Here is a 25,599-nt window from a genome sequence, read left to right as displayed (position 1 = left end):
CCACTTGTGCCCCCACCTCGAGAAGTGTCCCCCAACTGTCCACAGCACCAGCGACCCTGCTGGGGTGGGTGGTACCAGGCACATCTGGGGCTCTGTGTATGGGGGGGGGCGCTGCACATCTGGTGGGGGCCCCCAGCGGAGGACGGGGCGACGTGGGGACGTACTGCCCTCTGGTGGCCGCCGCTGGGGACTGCACCCTGTCCCTCCCTGAAATGGGGAAACTGAGGCATAAACCCAACCCCTACACCCCCTCCCCGCTCCCTGGGGTCTTTCTCAGCCCCCCCTTCACCTTTACCCCTCTGTTCTGCTCTTACCTGTGCACTGATGGTCCCCAAACACCCCCAAAGGGTGTCACCACCTGCTCTGGGTGACACTCTGGAGTGCGGATTGATGCTGGGGTCTTTCTGAGGTGGGGCCAGTTTGGCCCAAAAACCTGGAAAGAAAACGGAGAGAGAGGGTCATCCAGGATGTGACGGGCTGTGGGGGCACGAATGGGACCCCGCAGAGCCAGCAATGCCCTTGGGGACACAGCCACCACAGCCCAGCTGACCCATCACCCCCACACACACCCCAAGCTCACCAGGACCAGCCCAGAGAAGTCAAAAGGCTCAAAAGGAACCCAAACCCTCCTCGCCGTGCTGGGGGAGGAGGGACAGGGGGGTCCCCCTGGTCTCACGGACACAACCCCAGTCAGTGCCAACCACACTGTGGCCACCCGGGTGTCCCCAGCTCAGGGGGACAGAGTGGGACTAAAGGTCTCCCCGATGCCCATGGGGTGCCAAGGGATGGATCCTGCAAAGGGACCCTGCGGGATGGAACGGTGCTGAGCACCCAGGGCCAGGGGTGACTCCACGGCACAGGGGACAGTGACCCTGCTGCCACCATGGACCCGCACACCGGATCCGTCCCTTTCCTTGGCACAAACCACCCTGGAAGCGTTTTCCCAGCGGCAACCAACTTTCGGGGCGAGCCCAGGGTTACCCGCCGGGCACGGGCACAGAGGTCTGTGGGACAGAGGGTTGGGTGCTGCTATGAGGGATGTCGCCAATGCTCAGCCCCAGGAGGGGCTCGGGGGGGGGCACCCTGCCCGCTCCGGGCTGCAGTCCCACCTGGGTGCCCCCGAGGCGAGCAAGCCCAGCCACAGGGTGGGCACCCCGGGGTGATGGTGGCTGTGCCAGCTGGTTGTCCCCCCCATCCCCCCCCTCGCCTCAAAGCAGATGCCATGGGGCAAAGAGCAGGCGGGTGCGGTGCCGACGTCAAGCCCCTGCCCCCACCCGTGCCACCCTCCGCTGCGAGCTTCCCAGCCCTGGGCGGCTCGGCCAACAGCACCGGGATTGGGGTGAGCAGGGGCACCCCGGGACAGGGACCCCAGCTGGTGACACGGTGTGGGGGGGGTCCAGCTGCTGGGTGAGCCCCACAAGGCTGGGATGGGGTGGATGGGTGGGCAGGGGTGGGGGTTGTGGGGGACCGGGGCGATGCCACCGTCCTGGGGGTGGTGGATGGCGTGGCAGGGGCCCCAGGTGGTTGGGGACACACTGGGGGTGACACAGGGTACCATGCCCAGCCCAGGACCCCAGAGCAGAAGCGAGGCACCCTCACTGCCCCCGGCAAGATGGGAGACCCCTTCAGGTGCTGGGACAAGTTCCCATCCCGGTGAGTACCAGCAGGGTGGGGGTGTCCCCACCTTGGGGACCCCCAAGGGCTGGGTGGGGAGAGGGGACCACGCTGCAGGGCACAAAGGTCCGTCCCTCCGTCCATCCAGCAGCGAATACGACAGCAGCTCCCCCCTTCCACGGTCCAACAGCTTCGCCCGCCCCAGTGGGAAAAGCATCTACAGTGAGTGAGGGCTTCCCCCCAACCCCCCCCCCCCGTCCCCCACTTGTCCCCTCCCCTGACCCTTCGTGCCCCCCAGACCAGCGCAAGGACTACAGCCAGACCCTGCTCAAGCCCCAAAGCGATTTCCAGCACCACGTTGAGGTAGGACACCCCCAAACTGCCCCGAGCCCCCCAGCCTTGCCTGGGTGCCCCCAGTTCGCAGAGCAGGGGGTGACAACAGGGCACCCGGTGCCACCCATGTCCCCCTCAGCACCTGCTCACAGTGCGCCTGGAGAGGGACATCCGCAGCGCCGATGACTGCCTGGAGCACCTGAAGGTGCTGGAGGCTCAGGGACGGGTCTGGGGGCAGGACCTCATCCTGCAAGTCAAGGACCAGGAACTGGTGCTGAGGGATGTAGAGAGCAAGGTACCCCCTGGCCAGGGCACCCCCAAAGTCTGGTACCCCCTGGTCAGGGCACCCAGCTTGGCCATGGCACCCACTCTGCACCCAGCGCCCCCATAAATCGGGTGTTCCCCCAGCTGTGGCACCCCCAGCAGCTCTGGCACCCCATAACCCTGGTGCCCCCCCCGCAATGGGCCTCGCACCCCCCTGGCCCTGACACCCGCTCCAGCCATAGCACCCCATTAATCCCGGTACCCCCCTTCACCCCCACATGCACATCAGCCTTCCGACACCCCCCCAGTGCTGGCACGCCCCCTGCACCCGTAGCCCTGGCACCCCCTGGCCACAGCACCCACCTTGACACCTGCCCTGGACCCAAACCCCCCAAAACCTGGTGTTGCCCCAGCTATGGCACCCCCATAACCCTGGCACCCCCCGCACTTCGCACTGCCACAGGTCTGGCACCCCCTTGGCCCCGGCCCCAACCACAACCCTGGCACCCCCATAACCCTGTTGCCCCCAGCTCTGGCACCCCCTGGCACCCCCACAACCCTGCTGCCCCCCCCAGCTCTGGCACCCCCATAACCCTGGCACCCCCCACAACCCTGCTGCCCCCCCAGCTCTGGCACCCCCTGACACCCCCATAACTCTTCTGTCCCCCAGCTCTGGCACCCCCACAACCCTGCTGCCCCCCAGCTCTGGCACCCCCACAACCCCGGCACCCCCACAACCCTGTTGTCCCCCAGCTCTGGCACCCCCTGGCACCTCCACAACCCTGTTGTCCCCCAGCTCTGGCACCCCCATAACCCTGCTGCCCCCCCAATACCACCCCATGCACCCCCCTAAGACAGCACCCCCAAAAACCTGGCATTCCCCTGGCTGTACCCCCCCATAACACCTCCATCCCCGTTAACCCTTAACACCCCACAACCCTACAGGCCTCCCACGCCCTAGCCCCCCCTTTAACCCTTGCATCCCCTTAGCCCTTCCCTCCCCCTAGCCACTCTGGGGGGGCTGAGCCCCCCGTTTCCCCCCGGCCAGGAGGAGGTGGACACTTACCCGCTGGGCAGCGTGCAGGGCTGCTCGGCCATGCTGGGCGGCTGCGGCTACGACTCGGTCTTGGCCATCAGCGTGCGGGAGCGGAACCCCCCGGGGACCAGCGTCCTCCTCTTCCAGTGCCAGCATCTGGGGGTGAGCCCTGAGGGTGGGTAAGGGGCGGGGGGCAGCACCCCGGGGTGGGGGGGTTGATGGTGGTGGGTCTGTGCCAGGCAGAGACGCTGAAGAGCAGCCTGGAGAAGCTGGTGAAGCGGTGGAAGGAGGAGCAGAGGAGTCAATATGGGCACAGGTATGGGGGCGCGTGGTTGTTTGCCCCCTCCCCCCAAATTGGGGGGGGTGGGGGTGTCTGTGGGGGTCTCCCTGGGGGTGGGGGATAAGCCCATGCTGCCCCCACATCCCCCAAAGAGTCCCTCCCTGGGGGCACAGACCCCCTTCTGCCTGCTCCCCCCCTTGGCAGAGATCCCCCCACACTTTCCCAGGGAGTGGACACCCCCCCCCCCTTTTGCCCTAGTACCCCAGCTCTTGGCTCAGCCCCCCTCCCACTCCGTCCCCATGGGCACAGACCCCTCCCACACCTGCACCCCACCCCTGGGCTCAGTCTCCCCTCATCCCCATGGGCACAGCCGCGCCCCCCCCAGGCTCAGCCCCCCACCTCCTCCCCCAAACCCTCAGGCACAGACCCCCATACCCCACCCTTGGGCTCAGATCCCCCTCCCACCCCACCACCCCACAGACACCCCCCCATCACTCCGTACCCCACCCCCCGGCTCAGCCCCCCCCTCCCCATCCCTCCTCTCCCAGGAGCAGCCTGGACTCGCCGCCGAGCCTGCCCCCCCCATACGCGCAGGGTCCCTACGTGGCCCCAAATCGGTGGGCAGAGACCCCCGAGCCCGACTTCCACGCGCCCCCCCCAGCGTGGGCTGCCCTCCTCGGACTACAGTGAGTCTGTGGGTGGGGGGTGCAGTGTGCCTCAGTTTCCCCAGGAGCGGGGTGGGGGGCGGGGGGCAGGCAGCGGAGCTGGGACCCTCTGCCATCCCCAGGCTCGGTGGACACCCAGCGGATGCCACGGACTGACCCCCCCGGCCAGGTCATGTCCAGCGTGGACCGCGATGTTGTAAGTGCCACCTCACAGCCACCCCAGCTCCGGTGGGGACAGCTGAGCCCCCCCCCAACCAAGCCAGCACCTACCGGGTCCCATCCTGCTCCTGCAGGAGGTCCTTAACCACGTGCTGAGCGACTTGGACCTCTTCATGGTCCAGCTGAAGACAGCCCTGGGCATGGACGGCACCGCCAACGGCAAGAAGAAGAAGATGAAGAAGAAAGGTGGTGAGGGGGGGGGGGGCTGTGTGCCAGGGGGGGTGGGGGTCCCATCCAGGGGTCCCAGCCTGGTGCCAGCCCCTCCTCTGCCCCCAGCTCTGCCCTCCAAGGGTGACTACACAGAGTTTTTCCAGAAGGTGAAATATGGCCTCAACCTACTGGTAGGTCCTGGTGGGCTGGATGTGACACCACCCCCACCCCCCCCGCACCCCCCCGGCTAGTGGGCACCCCCGGGGGGGTCCCTGGGTGCTGCACTGCTGGGAGAGGAGTGTGGGGATGGGGGGGCTGTGTGGGAAAAGGGGGATTGCACAGGGATAGGGGGGTACATGGGGATGGGGGGCTGCGTAGGAAAAAGGGGACTTCATGGGGACAGGGGGGTACTTGGGGACAGAGGGGCTGCATGCAGGTGAGAGGCCTTGGGGATGGGGGGGGCTGCGTGGCGATGGGGGGCACCTGGGAACAGGGGAATCTGCATGGAGATGGGGGATCTGCGTGGGGATGGGGGGGACTACCTGGGAAAAAGGGGACTGCGTGGGGACAGGGGGGTACTTGGGGACAAGGGGCCTTGGGGATGGGGGGCGACGTGGAGACAGGGGGTCGGCGTGGGGACGGAGAGGGGGCGCCTGGGGGTGGGGGGATGCTGCAAGTGGATGGGGGGGGTTGTTTGGGAAAAAGGAGATTGCATGGGGATGGGGGGGGTACTTGGGGACAGAGGGGCTGCATGGGGACGGGGGGGGGCTGCCTGGGGATGGGGGGGGCTGCCTGGGGACACCCTCTCCCCCCTCCACGCAGGGCCGGACCCACCAGCACGTGCGGGACCCGGACCCCTCCCAGCTGCTGCACCTCATCTTCACGGCCCTCTCCTTCGTGAGTGCCCCCCGACTCGGGTGTCCCCCGCAAAGGGGTGAGCGGGGGAGGGGTGGGGGGAGGGGTCAGCCCATCCCCCCCCGCGGGGGGCACTGACTGCCCGCCCCAGGTGCTGCAGCACTGCCCCAGCCCCAGCCTGCCCGCGGCCGTGGAGGCGCCGCTGCTGCTGCCGGAGGCGCTGGAGCTGCTGGAGAAGACCCTGCACCAGGACCACCACCGCACCTGGAAGACCCTGGGCATCGCCTGGAACAAGCCCAGGTGGGGGGCAACCCCCCCCATCCCCCAGCACCAAAAGGGGGTGTGGGGTGTGTCTAGCCTTGGACGGGGTGGGGGAGGGTCACAGCACCCACCTTGGCTCTCCCCCTGCCCGTTGCAGGGCAGAGTACCCCAACGGCAACCTGGTGCCCCACTACATCCCGGTCTTCTCGGATGGGTGGCTGCCCCCTCCCATGGAGCAGGTACAGCTCGGGGGGGGGCAGGACCTCCCGCCACCTGCCTCAGTTTCCCCAAGTCACTCTCAACACGCGACCCCCTCTCTGCTCCCCGCGCAGTCACCGCTCGCCGGCCGGAGGGACAGTCCCGGCCAAGCGTAAGTGCTCCCTCTGCCCTGCAGATGCTGAGGGCTGGGGCAGGATTTGGCCTCTGGCTGGATGCTGATCCCACCCCCCCCCCCACCTCCAGGGCCCCCCTCCCTGCCCAGGGGCTGGTCCAAGCCCTGTATGAGTTTCAGGGCAGGAACCCGCAGGAGCTGAGCGTCAGGGTGGGGGACACGCTGCAGGTAGAACCCGGGGGCGTCCCCCACTATGGGTGCTCCTGGGGAGGATGCCTCTGGGACCCCCACCCTGCCTGCTGGGGGTCCTGGAAGGGGGTGACAGCAGAGTGCTGCCCCCCCTCCCATCACCACACACCTTAGGTCCTGGACCAGCGGAACAAGTGGTGGCTGGTGCAGAATGGCTGGGGGGACAAGGGCTACGTCCCCAGCAACATCGTGGAGCCCCTGGGGCAGGGGCACAGGGGGGGGGACAGTGCCAGCCAGGTGGGTGTCCCCTCTGCCCTCCCTGCACCACACTACCAGGAAGAGGTGACAGGGGGCTACCCCGCTGCTGCCCCCTCCCCTTGTCCCCCTCCCCAGGACAGCCCCCCCAACCTGCACCCCAACTCCTCACCGGCGGAGGTCACAGCCTGGCTGAAGGACAAGGGCTTCTCACGGATGTAGGTGGATCCTTGAGCCCCCCAACCCATGTGGCTCCATTTTGGGGGGGGGGGGACACGACGGGGGGAGGAAGCCCCGCTCACCCCTTTGTCCATCGTACACCACAGCACAGTGCGGTGCCTGGGGGTGCTGACGGGGGTCCCAGCTGCTGCAGATGAGCCCGGCGGAGCTGCAAGCCGTCTGCCCCGAGGAGTGGCGGCGAGTCCTCTTCAAGCTCTCCTCCGCCAGGACATCCCTGGGGGTAAGGGACCCCCAGCCCCACGCCCCACCCCCACCCCCTCCCCAGGGCTCCCCCCCACCCATCACCCTTCCCCTCCTCTGCAGATGGACCCCAGGGATTGAGCCACCGCGCTGCTGTCCCCACCACGCACCCCGCAGGATGGAGCACCCCAGGCACTGCAGGACCCGGGGGGGGGGACCCCACACCCCCAACCCACCTGGCCCCCCCAAGACTGAGAGCCTTGGGGGTTAGGGGACATGTCACCCCCAAAACCACCGATGGCACAAGGCTGCTGGGAGCCCCCCCTGCTGCACCAGAGGGCACGCCTCCCCCCGGGGAGATGCGCTGCTGGGGCCCCCCAGGGAAAGTGGGGGGGGGGGGGGGGGCGGGCAACGGGTGTGCACCCCTCAAAATGTGTAGCGATGGCTGTGGAAAATAAAGAGTGACAGAACCAGGGTCTGCAAGGGGGCCACCCCACTGGGGCAGGGAGGGGGCCACGGTGTGCCACCCCCCTGGGGGCCCTGCAAGGGACACCCCCAGGTCCCCATCCTGGGCACCCCCCTGCGTGTGCAGAGGTTGGTGGCAGCGAGGGGCCCAAGGGACAGGGCTGTCCCCAGCTCACCCTGCTCTGCACCGTGGGGGGGTGGCAGGGTACCAAGCCCCCCCCCTCCCCGCCCCTTTGTCAAAGCAGCCTCATTAGCGGCAGGAATGTGCTAATGAGCAGGGCTCCCTTCCCACGGAGCATGGGGGGGGCCCTGGGGACAGCACAGGGCTGCGCTCATGCCCCCCCAAACCCCAGCCAAGCCAAGGCGGGGGGCTGGGGCGGTGGATGACACCCCCACACCCACCAGCCTCCCCACGATGGGCGAGGGGCAAGCTCAGCACCCCCCACCACCACTCCCCAGCACCACAGTACTCGGGGCGGGGGCTCAGGGTGCCACATCTAAAGCACTTTATTGTCTTGGGGGGCTTCACACCAGCTGTGCCCACCCCACCCTGCAATGGAGGGTGCCGGGGGGGCCAGGTCAGGACCCCCCAGCTGCCCTTGCCCCATGCTAAGCCCCTACTCCTTCTTGTTGCCCCACTTGGCCATCTTGTTGTTGATGGGCATCTTCAGGAAGCGGCTGGACTTCATGTAGGCAGCCACCTTCTCCAGGGCCTGGGGGCAAAGGCAATGTCAGAGACCCCTCCCACCGGGGTATCCCCCCACTTCTGGATGCCCCCGGGGGCCAGGGACCTTCCCCAGGGCAGGAAGGTGACGGCCAGGGTGGCCTCGCTCACCCCAAAGCGATCCATGAAGTCCTTGAGGTTCTTGAAGGGCTCCAGGCACTTGGGCTCAAAGATGCGGTTCTGCTCCAGCACGTCGAACATCAGGAAGTCCACGAAGGTGAGCTGGGATGGAGAGGGGACACAGTGAGGACAAACCCCCTGCCCAGCCCCCCTGCCCCCCCTCCAGGGTCTCGGTTGTACCTTCTCTCCTGCAAACCACTTTCTGTCCCCCAAGAAGTTGGAGAAGAGCTTCAGCTTGCCCGGGAGCTGCTCCAGGTAGCCCGGCTTGAGCTTCTCCTGCAGGAGGGAGGGGTAGTGGGAGGGGGGAGGCTGGGCACCCTGCCCCCCCCCCCAGCGGACAGCACCTTCCCCACAGGGGGTCCTCGAGGCTGGGGCAGCCCAAGGCATGGCCAGGGAGGACCCCCGGCACGGGTCACCCAGTGCCGGGACACTCACGAAGTCGGGGTTGTAGCAGACCATCACCAGGCTCATGCGGAAATCCATGATCTGGTTCTCCAGCATGTCCACGCGGAGGATCTCCTCCTCCGTCTCACCGCCTGCGCGATGGGGACACAGCACCCAGGGGCATCCCACAACAGCCCAACTCCAACCTTACTCCAACCCCAAGCCGGAATTACCTCCAACTCCAACCATAATCCAAACGCCAAAGCCCAACTCCAACCCTACCTCACCCCATCCCTGCCCACCCCACCTTACTCCATCCCTACTCCAAGCCTACGCAGCACTCACACATCTTGTGTTTGCGGGCGATGTAGCGCATGATGGCGTTGCTCTGCGTCAGCTTGGTGGGGCCGTCGATGAAGTAAGGGAGCTGGGGGACACACCGAGGCATGGGGCCACCAAGGCATGGGGCCACCCGGGACCCACCCCCAGGGCCACCCCCCGCTCAAGACCACCTACGTTGGGGAAGTCCAGCCCCAGCTTCTCCTTCTCATTGATCCACTGGCTCTTGTCGTAGTCGGGAGCTGGAGGGGGGGACAGGGGGGTGTTGGGTGATGCTGTGCCCCCCCCCCCAGAAGCCAGAGAGGTTGAGGGTGGTGTGGGGACCCCCCTGCCCCCCCCCTACCTTCCCCACAACTGTAGAGCTTGTCCTCGTAGGGCGTCTCGGTGTACTCCAGCAGCAGGCGGATGGCATGGGCAAGCTGGGGGGGGGGAGGGCGGGGATCAGTGAGACCCCAAAAAAATCCCCCACCCCCCCATCATGGGGAAACTGAGGTACAGAGGAGGATGAGCCACATCCCATCTGTCTGTCCACCCACCCACCCCCCACAGGCAGGGGGGACCCCACAACCCACTGGGTTCCCCCCAAAACAACATCCCCTCCAAGACCAAGGGGACGCCCCCCAGCTCGCCCCCCAGGAGCAGAGAGACCCCCCCAGCCCCCTCCCAAGACCAAGGGGACCCCCATATCCCCCCTAAAGGAGCAGAAAGACACACCCCTCCCCGGGAGCAGGGGACCCCCACAGCTCCCTCCCAGAAGCAGAGAGACCCCCCCAGCCCCCTCCCAAGACCAAGAGGACCCCCATATCCCCCCTAAGGAGCAGCGAACCCCCCCCCCCTCCCCCTCCTAAGACCAAGGGGACCCCCCCAGCTCTCCCCCCAGGAGCAGAGAGACCCCCCAGACCCCTCCCAAGACCAAGGGGACCCCCACAGCCCACCCCCAGGAGCAGAGAGACACCCCCCCGGGGGCAGAGGACCCCCACAGCTCCCTCCCAGAAGCAGAGAGACCCCCCAGCCCCCTCCCAAGGGCAAGGGATCACCCAGCCCCCTCCAGAAGCAGAAAGACCCCCCCTCAGTCGTCCCCCCCGGGAGCAGGGGAACCCCCAGAGCCCCCCCAGGAACAGGGGGGAGCCCACGCTGGGGGGTCAGACCGTTCCCCCCCCCCCCCCCCAGCCCCACGCTCACGCCGCGGATGTCCCAGTAGCCCAACACCGCCATGGCCGCACGCGCCGCTCCCTCTGCCCCGCCCCCCTCCGCGTGATCGCGGCCCCGCCCCGCCCCTTCCTCGCGTTGGGGGCGGGGCTTAACGGGGCGGGGCGCGGCGGGGCGGGGCTTAGCGGGAGACCGCGCTGGATGTGGCTGGGGGTGGGTGGAGTCGTGTCCCCTGTGCGCCCCCCCCCCCCCGTCCTGGGTTACGGGGGGGGGCTCTGAGCTGCCTCCAGGGTCCCTGGGGACCCCTTATCCTGGGGTGCGCCCCCACCCCCGCTTTGGGGAGCAGCCCCCCCAGTCCGTGTGGGATCCCTCTTATCCTGGGGGCATGGGACCCCCCCTTGCAACCCATCCAAGATACATGCTGCCCCCCCTTGAGCCCCACGGTGTGCATGGCAGTCCCCCTTACCCCGGGGGTCTGTGGCCCCCCGATGGCATAGGGGTCCCCCTTACCTGGGGGGGGTGCATGAGTACCCCCCCTTGGATCACCCAGGGTGCATGGGCAGTCCCCCTTATCCTGGGGGGGGGGGGGGGGCAGTCTGTATTGGGGTCCCCTAGTCCTGGGAAGGGCATGGGCCTCCCCATGACCCCCCCCAATATTCATCGAGGGGGGGGGGGATGATGATGCCGCCTTTGCATCCCCAAGCTGTATGTGGTCCCCTTTATTTTGGGGAGGGGCACGAATCCTCCCTTGAAGCCCCTCGGACTGCATGGGGGTCCCCTTGGCTTTGGGGAGCAGCCCCCCCTGTCTGCATAGGCACTGTCTTATCCTGGGGGGGCATGAGTGTCTCTGTGACCCCCCCCTCAAGCGGCACGGGTGTCCCCCCTTTCAAGCCCCTAATTTGCATGGAGGCCTCATTATTCGGGGGGCCCACATCCCCCATGGGGGTCCCCATTATGTGGGGAGGGGGGGCATGTGGGAATGGCCACCCCCCACCCCAGGGTGCAGGAGGGTCCAATAGCCCCCTCTTCCATTACCCCCCAGGAGTCACCCCCAGAAGATGGGGGATCCCCCCACAAGGCGGGGGTCCCCGCAGCCCCCGGCAGGATGGTCAGGGCTGTGCAAAGCTGGGGGTGTTCCACAATGTAAACCCCCCCCCCCAAAAAAAATAAATTACAGCTTATTTATCCCGTTCCATTATTAGCAAAACCCACCCAAGTGTGCCTGCCCGGTGGGTTCGGACAGGTTGCTGGGGGGGCAGGGGGGTGTCACCATCCCCCAGGGATTTAAAAGACACTGAGATGTGGCACTTGGGGACATGGGTTAGTGGTGGCCTTGGCTGTGCTGGGTTAGTGGCTGGAGCCGGCGACCTTAAAGGTCTTCTCCAACCTCAGTGATGCCACAATTCCACAATTCCATGATTCCATGATTCTACGATTCCACAATTCCACAGTTATACAATTCCATGATTCCACAATTCCATGATTCCACGATTCTACAATCCCACAATTCTACAATTCCACGATTCCACAAACTTACAATTCCACAATTCCACGATTCCATGATTCCACAATCCCACAATTATACAATTCCACAATTCTACAACTCCATGATTCCACAATTCCACGATTCCACGATTCCACAACTCTACATTCCCACGATTCTATGATTCCATGCTCATCACAGCAGCTGGACAAGGGGGGAGCACCCACCCCCCACCCCCGCAACTTATTCAACAGGGGAGGGGGCTGGGGGTGTGGGAGGGGGGTGCGAGGGGAGCACGGGGGGGCGGGGGGGACACGGGGGGACACCCCGCTCACTCCTTGGTGTTGCACCACTGCGCCGTGCGCCAGAAAATGGGGGACTTCATGAAGCGCCCCGACCGCATGTAAGCGGAGATCTTCTCTAGAGCCTGCGGGGAGGAATGGGATGGGGACAGGGACCCCGGGGTGTCAGGGATGGGGACAGGGACCCCGGGGTGTCAGGGATGGGGACAGGGACCCCAGGGTGTCAGGGATGGGGATGGGGCCAGAGACCCCAGGGTGTCAGGGATGGGGATGGGGACAGGGACACTGGAATGTCTGGGGTGGGGATGGGGACACCAGGATGTCAGGGATGGGGACAGGGACCCCAGGGTGTCAGGGATGGGGACAGGGACCCCGGGGTGTCAGGGATGGGGACAGGGACCCCAGGGTGTCAGGGATGGGGATGGGGACAGGGACCCTGGGGTGTCAGGGATGGGGATGGGGACACCAGGATGTCAGGGATGGGGATGGGGACAGGGACACTGGAATGTCTGGGGTGGGGATGGGGACACCAGGATGTCAGGGATGGGGATGGGGACAGGGACCCTGGGGTGTCAGGGATGGGGATGGGGACAGGGACACTGGAATGTCTGGGGTGGGGATGGGGACACCAGGATGTCAGGGATGGGGATGGGGACAGGGACCCCGGGGTGTCAGGGATGGGGACAGGGACACCAGGGTGTCAGGGATGGGGTTGGGGACAGGGACACTGGAATGTCTGGGGTGGGGATGGGGACACCAGGATGTCAGGGATGGGGATGGCAACAGGGACCTTGGGGTGTCAGGGATGGGGACAGGGACCCCAGGGTGTCAGGGATGGGGTTGGGGACACCAGAGTTTCAGAGATGGGGACAGGGACCCCGAGGTGTCAGGGATGGGGACACCACAGTTTCAGGGATGGGGACAGGGGTACCGGGTGTCAGGGGTAGGGATGGGGAGTGTCAGGGATGGGGATGGGGACAGGGACCCCGGGGTGTCAGGGATAGGAACAGGGACACCGGGGTGTCAGGGTGGGGATGGGGACCCCAAGGTATCGGGGATGGGGACACCAGGGTGTCAGGGATGGGGTTGGGGACACCAGAATTTCAGGGATGGGGACAGGGACACCGGGGTGTCGGGGTGGGGATGGGGACCCCAGGTGTCAGGGACAGGGATAGGGACACTAGGGTGTTAGGGATGGGGACAGATACAGGGACACCGGGATGTTAGGGATGGGGACAAGGACCCCAAGGTGTTGGGGACAGGGGTGGGAACACTGGGGTGTTGGAGATGGGGACAGGGACCCCAGGGTGTTGGGGCAGAGATGGGGACACCAGAGTCCCAGGATGGGGCCAGGGACACTGGGGTGCTACAGATAGTGCTGGGGACAGTGGGGTGTCGGGGTGGGTGACAGCAGGGTGTCGGGGACGGTGACAGTGGGGTGTCCCCGCGTGTCCCCACTCACCTCGAAGCGCTGCAGGAACTGGCCCAGGTTGCCCTGCAGCTCAGGGCACTCGGGGACGAACATGCGGTGCTGGTCCAGCACGTCATACGCCAAGAAGTCCACGAAGGTGAGCTGGGGGGGGGTGTGTGACAGAGGGGTCAGCCCCCACAGGACCCCCCCAAACCCCCCAGCACCCCCCACCTACCTTCTGCCCTGCAAACCACGGCCGGGAGCCCAGGAACCGCGACAGCTCCCGCAGTTTTCCCGGCAGCTGCTCCAGGTACGCTGGCTTCAGCTTCTCCTGGGAAGGGGGGGGGGGCAAAGCTGGGGTGGGGGCTGCCCCCCCAACTCCCCCAGCACCCGGGGGCATCCCCCCCTGACTGCAGCCAGGCCAGGGATGCACCCAGCGCACCCCCCATGCTGGCCACCTTGATTCCCCTTGTCCCCAGTGGGGTTGGGGACAAGACCCTGGTGGCCAGGGGTGGGGGGCCGTCCCCCTGTGCCCCCCCCCCCACGGGAGTACTCACGAAGTCGGGGTTGTAGCACAGCCGGGCGAAGCTCATCCGTAAATCCATGAGCTGGTTCTCCAGCATGTCCACGCGCAGCATCTCCTCCTCCGTCTCACCACCTGCGGGATGGAGACACATCAGCCCCTCCACCCCAGAGACCCCCCCTTGGTGCTGGGACCCCCCCCCCCACGTCCATCACTCACACATCTTGTGCTTGCGGGCGATGTAGCGCAGGATGGCGTTGCTCTGCGTCAACTTGGTGGGGCCATCGATGAGATAGGGTAGCTGGGGGGGGGGGAGGCATAGGGGGGAGTCAGCTGTGGTGCCCCCCCAGCCCCTGCCCACCCCCCAATTCCCTGTCCATCACCTACGTTGGGGAAGTCGAGGCCCAGTTTCTCCTTCTCGTTGGTCCAGTCACTTGGGTCAAAGTCAGGAGCTGGGGGAGGGCAGAGAGATGGGGTGGGGGGACACCCCCAGGCACCCATCATCGCACCCACAGCAAATTCGGGGGGGGGGGGGGAGTGTGCAGCAGGGGGGGTCTCTGCTGCACCCCAGGAGCAGCCACATGTACCCCCCCATCCCAAGCACCCTGGGCAGGTAAGGGGGGGGCCTGAGCAGGGGGCGAGGTCCAGGGTGGGGAGGGGGCAGGGGGTACCCCCCCCTTGCACCCACAGCAAATTCGGGGGGGGGGGGGAGCGTGCAGCAGGGGGGGGTCTCTGCTGCACCCCAGGAGCAACCACATGTACCCCCCCCCCGTCCCAAGCACCCTGGGCAGGTAAGGGGGGCGCTGAGCAGGGGTCAAAGTCCAGGGTGGGGAGAGGGCAGGGGTACCCCCCCAGGCACCCATCATCGCACCCACAGCAAATTTGGGGAGGGGGGGAGTGTGCAGCAGGGGGGTCTCTGCTGCACCCCAGGAGCAGCCATGTGTGCCCCCCCCCCCCCCCATCCCAGGCACCCTGGGCAGGTAAGGGGGGAGCTGAGCAGGGGGCGAGGTCCAGGGTGGGGAGGGGGCAGGGGTGCCCCCCCAGAGCTGGGGGGAGGGGGGCAGAAGGACAGGCTGCGCTGTCACCCTGCGGAACAGGGAGGGGGTCTCCTCCCCAGCCGGTTTCTGACACAGCACGAACCCGGGTGATGAGGACGCGGGGGCTGAGGGGACACGGGGGGGTGGTCCCTGGTTGCCCCCCTCACCGGGGCCGGGCCGGTACTGCCTCTCCTGGTAGGGGGTCTCCGTGTACTCCAGCAGCAGGCGGATGGCATGGGCGAGCTGGGGGGACACAGCACCCACCGTCAGCACCCACCAACACCCCCCCTGTGCTCCCCAGGACCCCCCACACACTGGGACCCTCACCCCAACCCCCCCCACTCACCCCACGGATGTCCCAGTATCCCAGAGTGACCACCATGGCGGCACCCAGCTCCAGCTCTGCAGGGAGACGGATGGGAACGGGGCAAAGGTGCTGGGCCCTCCCCTTTCTGCTCCCGTGACCGGGCGCAGGCAGGGTGCCACGGTGTCCTGCCAGCCACGGGGTCAACGGCCACCCGCCGCCCAGGATCCCCCACCCCCCTCACTGTGGGGACCCCCCCATCCCCAAAGCCAAGCCATCGGGGAGGACACACAACCCTATGGTGACCACCTATGGGGCCACCCTCCTGCTGCCTCAGTTTCCCTCTGGGGCCACGATACTTCCTACCACAAACCCCCCCCCCCCCACCACCACGCTTAAATTGAAGTATTTTACTTAAATACTTTATTTTTCATGCTTGGTCGTTTGTGGGGGTTTTTTAACTTTTTCCTTTTTTTTCATGGTCGCCATCATGTTTTCCTGGGAGCGCTGGCCACCAGCTCCGGACCATGGTGGGAGGAAGGACCGGGATGGGGGGACGGGGGGACGGGGACAGGGTAACACCCCACCGGGAAGGAGAAGCCTCATCCAGCCCGATCCGGGCCACAAACAGCTCCTGGGAGCATGGGGGATAGGGACAGATGTCACCTCCCCCGGCCCCTCTGCCTTCCTCCCTGAGGTGATGAGGAGGATGGAGCATCCTCCGCCAGGTACCGACCCCTCCAGACAGCACCCCATGTCCCCTGGGCCACCGGGTCCCCATTGCCGTGGCACCCAGCGGGAGGGTGCGAGAGGAGCCCGGGGGCGCGGAGAGCTCGGGTTTGGGTCCCTCAGCTGCTGCTTGGCTTGTCCCCATGTCCCCGTGGGGTGAGAAAACGGACGGAGAGGGGGGCAGGCAATTAAAAAGCATCAGGCTCTGCGTCCTGCTGCTGGGCTGGGTCCCCCAACATCCCCACGGCCAGCACCGGTGTCCCCCAACTTGTCACCGTGTCCCAAGCTGGGAGGTGAAGCCAGGACCCTCCAGCAGTGCCCACACCCATGTCACCTCCTGTAGCATCATCCCCATGCCACCAAGCCTGGCAGGGACCAATCCAGCGAGGAGACACACGTTAAAAAAATAACAAAACAACAAAAAAAGACCAAAAAACCCAAGAAACGGAAAGAACTCTGCAAACTCCGACCCCCACGGTGGCACCGGCAGGGCGCTGGGGACAGCAGCGGGGAATGTCCCCTTCCCAGGGCGGGAGGTAGCAGGAGGGGGACGGCAGCGAAGCCCTGGGGGGATGTGGGGTGACAGAGGGGTCCTGGACAGAAGCTCAGGGGGGGAGTCAGTGGGTGCCCAGGGTGGAGGTGATGGTGAGAGCATCCTCCTCCTGGATGGTCTCCAGCTCCTCGGTCTGCACCGCCTGCGTGATGAGCGTCAGCTCCTGGCACAGCGTCTCGAAGCGGTAGCTCACGCGGATGTCGGGGACGTTGGTGCGACGGATGTCGTTGCCCTCCGGACCCTCCTTCAGGTAGTGGGGACCCAACCAGTAGCTCTTCACCTGGGGAGAGGAGCAAGGGGGAAGCTCCCACAGCTGCCTGGCACCCTTGGGTGCTGCCAGCACCCACCACAGTGCTCGGGGGTCCCGGTGGGAACGGGGGAGGCGCGGTACCTTGTGGGAGAAGCCGCTCATCAGGACGCTGTTGCGGGCCAGCTCGCACATGTCGCAGGAGCTGAGCTTCCAGACCTGGGTGGCGATGCTGTACTCCTCCATCAGCGGCTCCTGGGGGGGCACATGGCTCAGCACCCACCCATGGGCCACGCCCTGGAGAGGATGGGGGTCCCCAGCTTCTCCCACCCCCCTGGACCATCAGCATCCTCCAGAGCCTATTGGCATCGCCTCGCTCCCGGCCACCACCAACCCTGGCCCATTGCCACGGCTTGGCTGGTAGCCACCCCATAGCCATTTTGGGGGGGGTCGGTGGTCCATAACCCCCCACCAACAACCGGTCACCTTGGTGAAGTGGAACTGGAGGGGGTCGTCGGTGGAGAGGGAGACCATGAGCCCCCGTGAGAGGTACTCGGGCAGGGGGTTGCGGTGGTAGCTGAGGAAGAGGCTGTTGTTGCTCAGCGGGGACATGGCGATGCCGATCTGCGCCAGGTAGTAGAGGTACTGCAGGACGGGGGCCTGGGGGGGGGGGATGGCAGGGTGAGGGGGGGTCCCAGCCACGCACCCGGCCCCCACGGGCACCCCGGTCCCCGTTCACCTTGCGGAGCAGCAAGCCATGGGAGATGTTCTCCGAGACCATGAAGCCCGAGACGAGGTGATGGATGGGGCCAGCCTCGCCGCAGTGCGGGCGCAGGACGAAGGTGTGGAAGCCCCTCTTCCTGCAACGGGGGGCTGACCGTCACCGTCCGGCCCCCCCAGGAACCCCCCCAGGACTGGGGACCCCGAGGTGGCCTTACCGTCGGAGGTGGTTGAGCACTGTCATGTTGGCGTACATGTAGTACAGGTAGTAGGAGTAGGGGGGGTTGTCCTCCTCCACCCAGTTGCCCGGCAAGGGGCTGTCCAGGTTGAAGATGTGATGCTCTGGTTTGGATTCGTCATCCACACTGTCGAAGCCGTCCACCTGCGGGAGAGACCAGCACAGGGTGGGACGGTCACCGCTCCAGCGGGAGATACACCCCAGCCCTCAAGGCTGGGGGGTTTGGGTGCCCCTGGTGCCCCCTGTCCCCCTCCCCTGGAGCGGGACGTGGTGCTCACATGCTCCAGGAAGAGGTGCAGCTCCGGGTGTTGGGCAGGGTGGACAGTGGCCTCATAAAGAGGTAGGAAGATGTTCTCCAGCATCTCCTGGAAGTTGGCCAACTGCTTCTTCGTCCGGTAGACATCACTGCAGGGGGACAGCACCCGCTCAGAGCTGGCTGTCCTGTCCCACCCCACCCCACGCCACCCAGCAGTGGGGGATGCCCTTGGTTTCCCCACCCAGGACGTGGCCCCAGCTGAGGGTATCTTCCCCCCCCGTTACTCACAAGAGCCGGGGCACCTGCACGAGCCAGCGGACGTTGTTGGAGTGGACGCGGTGGTTGACGGCCCAACGGGCCAGCTTGTCCCACTCGTCCCGGGAGCGGCCGTAGATGGAGAGCCGCAGCTCGGCGTTTTGATATTTGCTCTCCTCCAGGTCGGACATCACCTCCTGCCGGGGCCGGAGGGGCAAGCGTCACCCCTCGGCCACTGGGAAGGGGGACGTGGGTGGCATTACCACCGCAGGCAATGGAGGGAGATGTGGAGGGTCACCCAGCAGCGCTGCTCACCTTGATGATGTGGGCAAAGTACTTCCCCGAGACGCGGTTGTCCGTCTTGATGAAGATCTCCCGCAGGATGGACTCGCCGATGGGGTTGTACTTGGCATTGAACTTGTCAAAGCGGTGGAAGGTGTTGCGGTCCTGGCAGCGGGACGCAGATGTGAGCCGAGACCCCTCGTCACCCCCGAGCCACCACAACATCCCTATGCAGAGCCCCCTGGCATCCCCCACCCCACCCTGGGACAACCCCTGGAGAAGATCCTCCACCCTGGCCAGAGATGGGCTGGGGGCCCTGCTCAGCTCCAGGACTCGGAGGCATCCCCCCGTACCGCGTGGACATCCAGCGTGTCCACGCTCAGGTCGTAGGCAGTGAGGTTCATGGTCTCGAAGACCTCCTTGAGCGTCTGCTCCTTGCCCTTCTCCACGTGGACGATTTCATCCAGGTGCTTCTTCATGGCCCGCTTGATGAAGCGCAGGAGATGCTTCTGGTTCATGCAGGACGAGGCGTGGATGTGGGTGTCCACCTGCATGGCCAGAGGGGCTGCTCAGCCCCGAGAGCCTCCAAGCGCCCCAGGGTCAAGCCAGGACCCCCCTCACGAGCCGGCGGGTACCTTGCGGATATTGTAGAAGTCGCGGTGGGGCACCTTCTTCTGGGCCGCCAGCTCCTTCATCTCGTTGAGCAGCACGTGCATCTGGAACTTGGAGCTCAGGTACTGCAGCCGGCGGTAGCAGAAGGATTTGCTGCCCAAGGTGGGGAGGAGGCATCAGTTTGGGGGGACAGGAGGGAGAACGGCCAACCCCAAAAGGCTGGTGCCCACCAGGATGATGGCTCCGGACCCTCGGCACCCCTCCCTGTGCACGGTGACCGTGAAGACGGATGTGGGAGCTGCACCAGTACCATGTGTCATAGCCACCGTCATGTCCTCTGGTGCTGTCCCCAAGGTTCTGTCCCCACCAAGAGACCCCCCGCGGTGGGACCCTTCTCCTTACATGGGCCCGTTGATGATCAAAGCCATGAGGAAAATTCATGTCGGCGATGAACTCCTGCAGGTCGGGGTATGGCAGGTCCAGCTCCGTGCTCCTGGGGGAGGGGGACGGGACATGGAGATGGGTCACGTGTGAGGCCACCACCCGGTGGGCTCCCCCCCGTGCCCCTCGCCACCCACCGCAGCCCCCCAGCAAACTCCTCATGCCAGCGAGTGACCCCCAGGGCTCACTTGTCGGTGAGGTCCTGCTTGGTGTAGACGTGCACCACACCATCCACCATCTTCAGCCCGAAGCCCAGATCAGCCGGCATGGCCTGGGGGTCCCCACATCTCGTAGGGGTGCTGCTCCGCAAACGGGGGGTGCACAGGGGCATCTGTGGGAGACACCCAACGAGGCACGCATCATCAGATGGCTCCCCCAAAGCTCCTCCAGCACCCCATGGCAACATGAAGATCCCACCAGCTCTGGCTCACCGGCGGCCACGGGGGTCTCGGGCACTTCCTCGTAGCCGCGGGTCTCCAGGGGTTTCTCGGAGAGCTCCTGCAGGTACCGGGCAGTGGTCTTGCAGAAGCTCTGCAGCGACAAGCCCATGTACTTCTCCCGCAGGAACAACGCCTTCACCACGCTCTTGGCCGCATCCAGAAGGTCCGTGAAGGGCACCTGGGGGGAAGGACACCAAAAAAACCACCACCCCAAGGTGGGGTTGGCACCCTGAAGACCCTCGCCCGGTCCTGGGGTGGGTGGGTGGGGGCTCACCCCGCATTTCTCCTCCCCGGAGATGGTGACCCGCTGGAACTCCCGCTCCAGCAGCGCCTCCCGCTCCTTGGGGACATGGTCCACCAGGTCTTCACTCTGCTCCTTGAAGAGCCTGTGGGTACAGACAGTGGCCGGTGACATGGTGACATGGCCTGTCCCCACCCTCGTGGGCCCCCCCCGGGAGAAGCGCCAACCCCCACCCCAGGAATTGCAATCCAGCCCCAGGGTGGCAGGAGGGTGACGGTGTCCCCAGGGATGCCACCACCAGTTTCGGGCAGCTGGGTGCCACCCATGGCGGCAGCAGTGGTGGCATTGCTGTCCCCCCCCCCAGATACATCCCCCAGCCCCACATCAGCAAAACGGAAAGTGGCGGGGGGGGGACAGAGAACGAAATAACTCATGACAGAGACAACTCCCAAGCGGAGACAGGAGGGAGGAGGACACGCAGCATCGGACCCCCTGTCTGGGGTGGGGGGTGACAGGGCCAGGATGGGGTCCTGTGCCACCAGCGGGGTGGGACCCCCCCCAGCTCATCCCAACCGCCCCCACCCCTCTTATTGCATTAACTCCTTCAGTGCCAGCGAGAGCAGACGCGCAGGGACCTCCCAGCTCTTTGTCTGGGGGAGCGGTGGGGGGAGGCTGGGTCAGAGTGGGGCTGGGGGGGTCCCTGATACCCCCCCGTGTCCCCGGCCGGTGGCACCGAGCCGGACACTCACTGTAAGTCGGCGGCACTGTCAATTTTCAAGAAGTCCTGTTTGGCTCTGAGCAAAATGTCGGCTCAAGTCTGGGGACAAGCAGGCAGCAGCGGGGATGGGGAGTGGGGGGGGACAGCCAGGACGAGGCGGGGGGGGAGGGGGGGAGAGAGGGGCCGGGGAGAGAAAACACCCCATTAATGCCGAAAACAACGAAAAACCACACAGAAACCAGAAAAAAAAAAAATTAAAAAGGGGACACCAAGCGCAACACCCACGGGAGAGAGGACACAGAGCTGGCACAGAGGACCAACAGCCCCCCCTGCAGCACCCGGGGTGGGGGGAGGGGGCGGCCTGTCCCGTCCCATGGAGGAGGGGGGGGATGATGGGACCCCCCACCCCACCCCCCCAGCTTACTTGACGTCCTGGCTGATCTGGCGTTCGAGGCGCTGACGCCGCTCCTCCAGCTGCTCGATGGGGCTCTCCTCCGGGAACTCGTAGGGCGCCGTCCGCATCTCGCTCTCGGCCAGCGAGCGGCAGAACAGCTCCTGCCCGGATCATCCCTGCCGTGAGCTGTGCCCGGTCTCAGCCCGGGAGGGGAACGGGCACGGGGCGGGGGGGGGGCAGACCCCATCCCCCCCTCCAAACCAAGCTGGAAAGGTGGGGGGGGGGGTGGGAGAGGATGGGAGGGGGAAGAATGGAGGGGAGACACCCCCCCCCCCTCTCGTTGACACCCGGCTGCAGGGGACCCACCGACCCACCTCGGCGATCTCCTTGTACTTGCCGTCCATGGAGGTGCGGAGATCCACCGGGAAATGCTTCAGGCAGTGGGGGGTCCCGGGCAGGGAACGCGCCGACTGCAGGGGCCGGGACCCCGGCCCAGCCCGCAGCTCTGCAGACACCCGGACAGCATGAGCTGGGGGGGCTCAGACCCCCCGACCCGGGCTGGGGGGGGTTAATCAGCTCCTCCACAGTCCATCCGTGTGTCCCCCCCCAGAAGTGGGGATACTGGTCCCCACAGCGGTGATGGGGGAAACTGAGGTGGCTCAAGGGAGGAAGCCCACCCCAGCCCCCCCCCCCCCCCCGGTGCAAAAAGGGGGCTGCTGGCCCCCTCGGTGGGGTAACGAGCCAGCAGCATTAGTGAATGAGGGGCTCGGGGGGGGGGGGGGGGGTAGGGCCCTCCTGGCATGGCGGGGGGTAGGACACTGGGGTCCCCCCCATCACACCCCCCTCCTCCCCTTCTCTCAGCCAGGCAGCTCCATCCACCCCCCCACCCCTCTGCCCACCCTCCCAACACCAGCAATGCCCCCCCGCCCCGTCCAGCCTCCTGCTCCCCCCATCCGGTGCGAAAGCCACAACCCGGGGGGGGGGTACCCCCAAACTGGGAGGAAGGGGAGGCAAACCTCCCCCCCCCCCAAGCAAACAAACCTCATCACCCTGACACCCCACCCCCCCAGAGCACCCCGGGTCCTACCTGCACTGAGGCCACCAGGCTGGGGGGGTTAGTGCCCCCCCACAACCCCCCCCCCCCATGAAGCAGCCCCCCCCAGCACCCCCCCGTGTCAGGGGACACCCCTGGGTGCCAGCACTCTCCTCTGCACTCCCCGTACCCACCACCTGCACTGCCAAACACCACTGGGGGGTTTGAAGCACTGGAAATCAGGCCCCACTGGTTAAACTGGGGCCACCAGTAAAAGACCCTCACCCACCCAGCACAGCTGCACAGCTGGGGGGGGTGAACCCAGGCGTCCTGCCCCCACCCTACAAGCCCTCCACCCCATTTGCTCCCATAGTGCATCCTCCCCGCATCACCCAAACCAGGACTGGGGGGGCAGGGGGTGCCCCATCACCCACCCCCGCCCCCACATTTCAGCCACCCCCTGCCCTGCCTCAGTTTCCCACCACACAGGTACCCGTGGGTGCCCACCCGCACCGGGCAGCGGTGGCAGCTGGTGGCACCGCAGCAGGGCTGGTGCCCAGTGACACCCAGGGTGCCCTGTGCCACCGGGATATGCCTGTCACCCCATACCACCCACCCGGGACACACCCTGTCACCCTGTACCACCCACCTGGGACATGCCCATCACCCTGTGCCACCCACCCAGGACACACTTGTCACCCTGTGCCACCCACCCGGGACATGCCCATCACCCTGTGCCACCCACCTGGGACACGTCTGTCACCCTGTGCCACCCACCCGGGACATGCCCATCACCCTGTGCCACCCCAGCAGCACCCCGAGCCCCCCCAAGCCGTGCCACCCGGGTGCCAGCCACAAGGTGCCACCAGCTCCCCCTCCCCCCCCCCCCCCCCCCGAGCACCCAGTGCCACGCTGCCAGCCAGGACCACCCAGGGGGTGACACATGAAGCCCCCCCTGCCCCAACACCAGCACCCTGACCCCCGCGGGGTCCCAGCACCCTGCAGCCCCCCCCCTCCCCGGCACACAGCGCCCACTGCGCCACCGCTCCGCCGCAGAGGCCCCCCCTCGGCCCCGCGCTGCCCGCGTGGGGGGGGTGACACGCAAGACACCCCGACACCGCTGCCTCCCCCCCCCCCAGCCCCCGGCATCGGCAGGGCCCGCGGAGCAGCCCAGACGCCACGGTGATGGGCACGCCGCCCCGTCGCACCCCCAGGCAGCAGCCCAGCACGCCCCCCCCCAATATAAACAAATATAGACACCCCCCACCCCGCTTAGCACCCACATCCCCCCCGCCCAGCATCGCCCCCCCCGGTTGGCGTGACCGGGACCAGCCCGTGGGCTGCCGGCACCGCGCCGCCGGGGGGGGGGGACTCAGCGGGGAGGGGGGGGGGGGCTCAGCCCCGGGGGGGGGGCTCAGCCCCGGGGGGGGGGGGCTCACCTGCGGGGCTGGGGGCCTGCAGGCTGCCCCGCTTCTTGAAGGGGCACTTGGCCGGGGCGGCCGAGGACATGGCGGCTCCGGGGGCGGCGGGGCGGGGGGCGGCGGGGATGGTGGGGGGCAGCGGGGGCAGGGGCGGCAGCGGGGGCAGGGGCGGCAGCGGCAGGGATGGCAGGGATGGCGGCGGTGGCAGGGATGGCGGTGGCAGCGGGGGTGGCAGCGGGGGGGTGGCAGCGGGGGTGGCAGCGGGGGGTGGCAGCGGGGGTGGCAGCGGGGGTGGCGGTGGCGGGGGTGGCCCCGGCGGGGACTCTTACGGCAGCAGGGCGGCAGGGCCGGGCGATGGCCGCCGCTCCCTCCCCTGGTTGATGATTGATGCAGGAAACCCGGGGCTGGACCAAAGTCCCCGGCGGAGCCCGGCCGGAAGCCGGCCCGAGGAAGAGGATGGGGCGGGAGGAGGATGTGGGCGAGGAGGAGGAGGAGGAGGAGGAGGAAGGTTGTCGGAGCAACCAGTCCTGCTGCGCCGCTGGGCTCTGCCCGAGATGGGTGCTGAGAGCCCCCCCGGCGACAGCCGTGACCCTCCAAGCAGGGATCGTGACCCCCCCAGGCAGGGATCGTGGCCCCCCAGGCAGGGATCATGCGCCCCTCGGCACGCATCGTGTCCCCCAGGCAGGCACTGTCACCCTTAGGCGTGCATCGTGCCCCCCCAGGCAGGGATCGTGCCCCCCCAGGCAGGCACTGTCACCCCTAGGCGTGCATCGTGCCCCCCCAGGCAGGGATCGTGCCCCCCCCAGGCAGGCACTGTCACCCCTAGGCGTGCATCGTGCCCCCCCAGGCAGGGATCGTGCCCCCCCAGGCAGGCACTGTCACCCCTAGGCGTGCATCGTGCCCCCCCAGGCAGGGATCGTGCCCCCCCAGGCAGGCACTGTCACCCCTAGGCGTGCATCGTGCCCCCCCAGGCAGGGATCGTGCCCCCCCAGGCAGGCACTGTCACCCCTAGGCGTGCATCGTGCCCCCCCAGGCAGGGATCGTGCCCCCCCCCCCCGGCAGGCATCATAACCCTCAGGCAGGAATCATGATCCCCCAGCAGGAACTGTGCCCCCCAAGCAGGCATCGTGCCCCCCCCCCCCCCCCCAGGCAGGCATTGTGCCCCCCCAAGAAATGGTATCAGACACCACCACCTCCCCCCCCAAATGTCAGTGGCACCTCCAGCAACAGTGCAGCCTCCTCGAGATGGGCACTGTGCCCCCCCGACAGGCATTGCCCCCCCCGCCCCCAACAGGGTGTCACTCCCTGCCCCCCACAGAGATGGGATCAGCCCAGTCAGAGCTGGGGTACACCCTCCCCCCTGGCTGGGCGCTGCACCCCCCGACAGATACCCACCCCCCCAGGACAGGCACCCCCTCCCCAGGGCAGGCACCGTGCCCCCCAGCACAGCCCGTCACTCCCCCATTAGACATTGTACCCCCAAAAAAAGACCAAGTACCCCCCAAAACGGGGCATCACCTCCTCAGATGGGGTGCAGCACCCCAAAAGAGGGGGCTCACACTCCACCATCACCCCCCACCAGCCCCTACGTGGGGGGGGGGGGCTAAGCACCCACAGGGGATGTCCCCATGGGGCAACAGCTCAGGGCTTGACCCCCAGCTCCCCCAACCCCCCCGTTACCCCCACCAAGCTGGGGGTGCCATCATACAGGGGACACCCCCCCCCCCAGCAGCTGCAGGGTGCCAGGGGGTGTCACACCCTTGTGTCCCGTCCCCCCCTGCCCCGCGTGTTCCTACCTGTGCTGGCGGCTCCGCTGCCGTGGCCTCGAGTGTTGGGGGCAGGTTTGGGGGGTGTTGGGGACACGTTTGGGGGGGCTCTGGGCTGTGTCCCTGCCGAGCGCCTGGCC

At 67.0% G+C, this 25,599-nt stretch overlaps 4 protein-coding genes across 4 annotated transcripts; 1 reads left to right on the top strand and 3 right to left on the bottom strand.

Moving 5' to 3' along the window:
* The first annotated feature begins 1,577 nt into the window (after positions 1-1,577).
* EPS8L3 (EPS8 like 3) lies at positions 1,578-7,013 on the top strand. Its single transcript, XM_055728306.1, is given in 19 exon segments — positions 1,578-1,653; positions 1,763-1,836; positions 1,913-1,977; positions 2,087-2,242; positions 3,260-3,409; positions 3,487-3,571; positions 4,076-4,213; positions 4,315-4,388; positions 4,486-4,597; positions 4,688-4,752; positions 5,384-5,458; positions 5,568-5,716; positions 5,835-6,047; positions 6,146-6,236; positions 6,372-6,494; positions 6,591-6,670; positions 6,779-6,803; positions 6,805-6,912; positions 6,996-7,013. Coding segments are annotated over 19 exon segments (1,842 nt in total). The 5' UTR covers positions 1,578-1,612.
* An 807-nt stretch (positions 7,014-7,820) lies between these two features.
* On the bottom strand, positions 7,821-10,218 carry LOC102056640 (glutathione S-transferase Mu 1-like). The gene is made up of 8 exons (XM_055727968.1): positions 10,087-10,218; positions 9,248-9,323; positions 9,082-9,146; positions 8,911-8,992; positions 8,617-8,717; positions 8,362-8,457; positions 8,173-8,283; positions 7,821-8,050 (listed from the first exon to the last, which is right to left on the bottom strand). Exons 1-8 carry the CDS (start codon positions 10,117-10,119, stop codon positions 7,955-7,957), a joined length of 660 nt encoding a protein of 219 aa, XP_055583943.1. The 5' UTR covers positions 10,120-10,218; the 3' UTR covers positions 7,821-7,954.
* Positions 10,219-11,501: 1,283 nt separating this feature from the next.
* On the bottom strand, positions 11,502-15,291 carry LOC129737467 (glutathione S-transferase 2). The gene is made up of 8 exons (XM_055727967.1): positions 15,156-15,291; positions 14,977-15,052; positions 14,160-14,224; positions 13,992-14,073; positions 13,807-13,907; positions 13,485-13,580; positions 13,301-13,411; positions 11,502-11,963 (listed from the first exon to the last, which is right to left on the bottom strand). The coding sequence occupies exons 1-8, from the start codon at positions 15,189-15,191 to the stop codon at positions 11,868-11,870; spliced, it is 663 nt and encodes a 220-aa protein (XP_055583942.1). The 5' UTR covers positions 15,192-15,291; the 3' UTR covers positions 11,502-11,867.
* Positions 15,292-15,519: 228 nt separating this feature from the next.
* On the bottom strand, positions 15,520-23,843 carry AMPD2 (adenosine monophosphate deaminase 2). The gene is given in 21 exon segments (XM_055727969.1): positions 15,520-16,477; positions 16,480-16,675; positions 16,787-16,897; positions 17,129-17,302; positions 17,382-17,502; positions 17,581-17,744; positions 17,879-18,005; positions 18,145-18,308; positions 18,427-18,558; positions 18,747-18,941; positions 19,029-19,158; positions 19,408-19,439; positions 19,441-19,498; positions 19,635-19,726; positions 19,728-19,777; positions 19,878-20,064; positions 20,161-20,272; positions 20,877-20,944; positions 21,257-21,400; positions 21,614-21,744; positions 23,712-23,843. Coding segments are annotated over 21 exon segments (2,748 nt in total). The 5' UTR covers positions 23,782-23,843; the 3' UTR covers positions 15,520-16,187.
* Between the last annotated feature and the right edge of the window lie 1,756 nt (positions 23,844-25,599).

This window comes from Falco cherrug, chromosome 16, assembly GCF_023634085.1.
Source record: "Falco cherrug isolate bFalChe1 chromosome 16, bFalChe1.pri, whole genome shotgun sequence".
In the NCBI taxonomy this organism is placed as follows: Eukaryota; Metazoa; Chordata; class Aves; order Falconiformes; family Falconidae; genus Falco; species Falco cherrug.
This window is presented reverse-complemented; position numbering and strand designations above follow the sequence as displayed.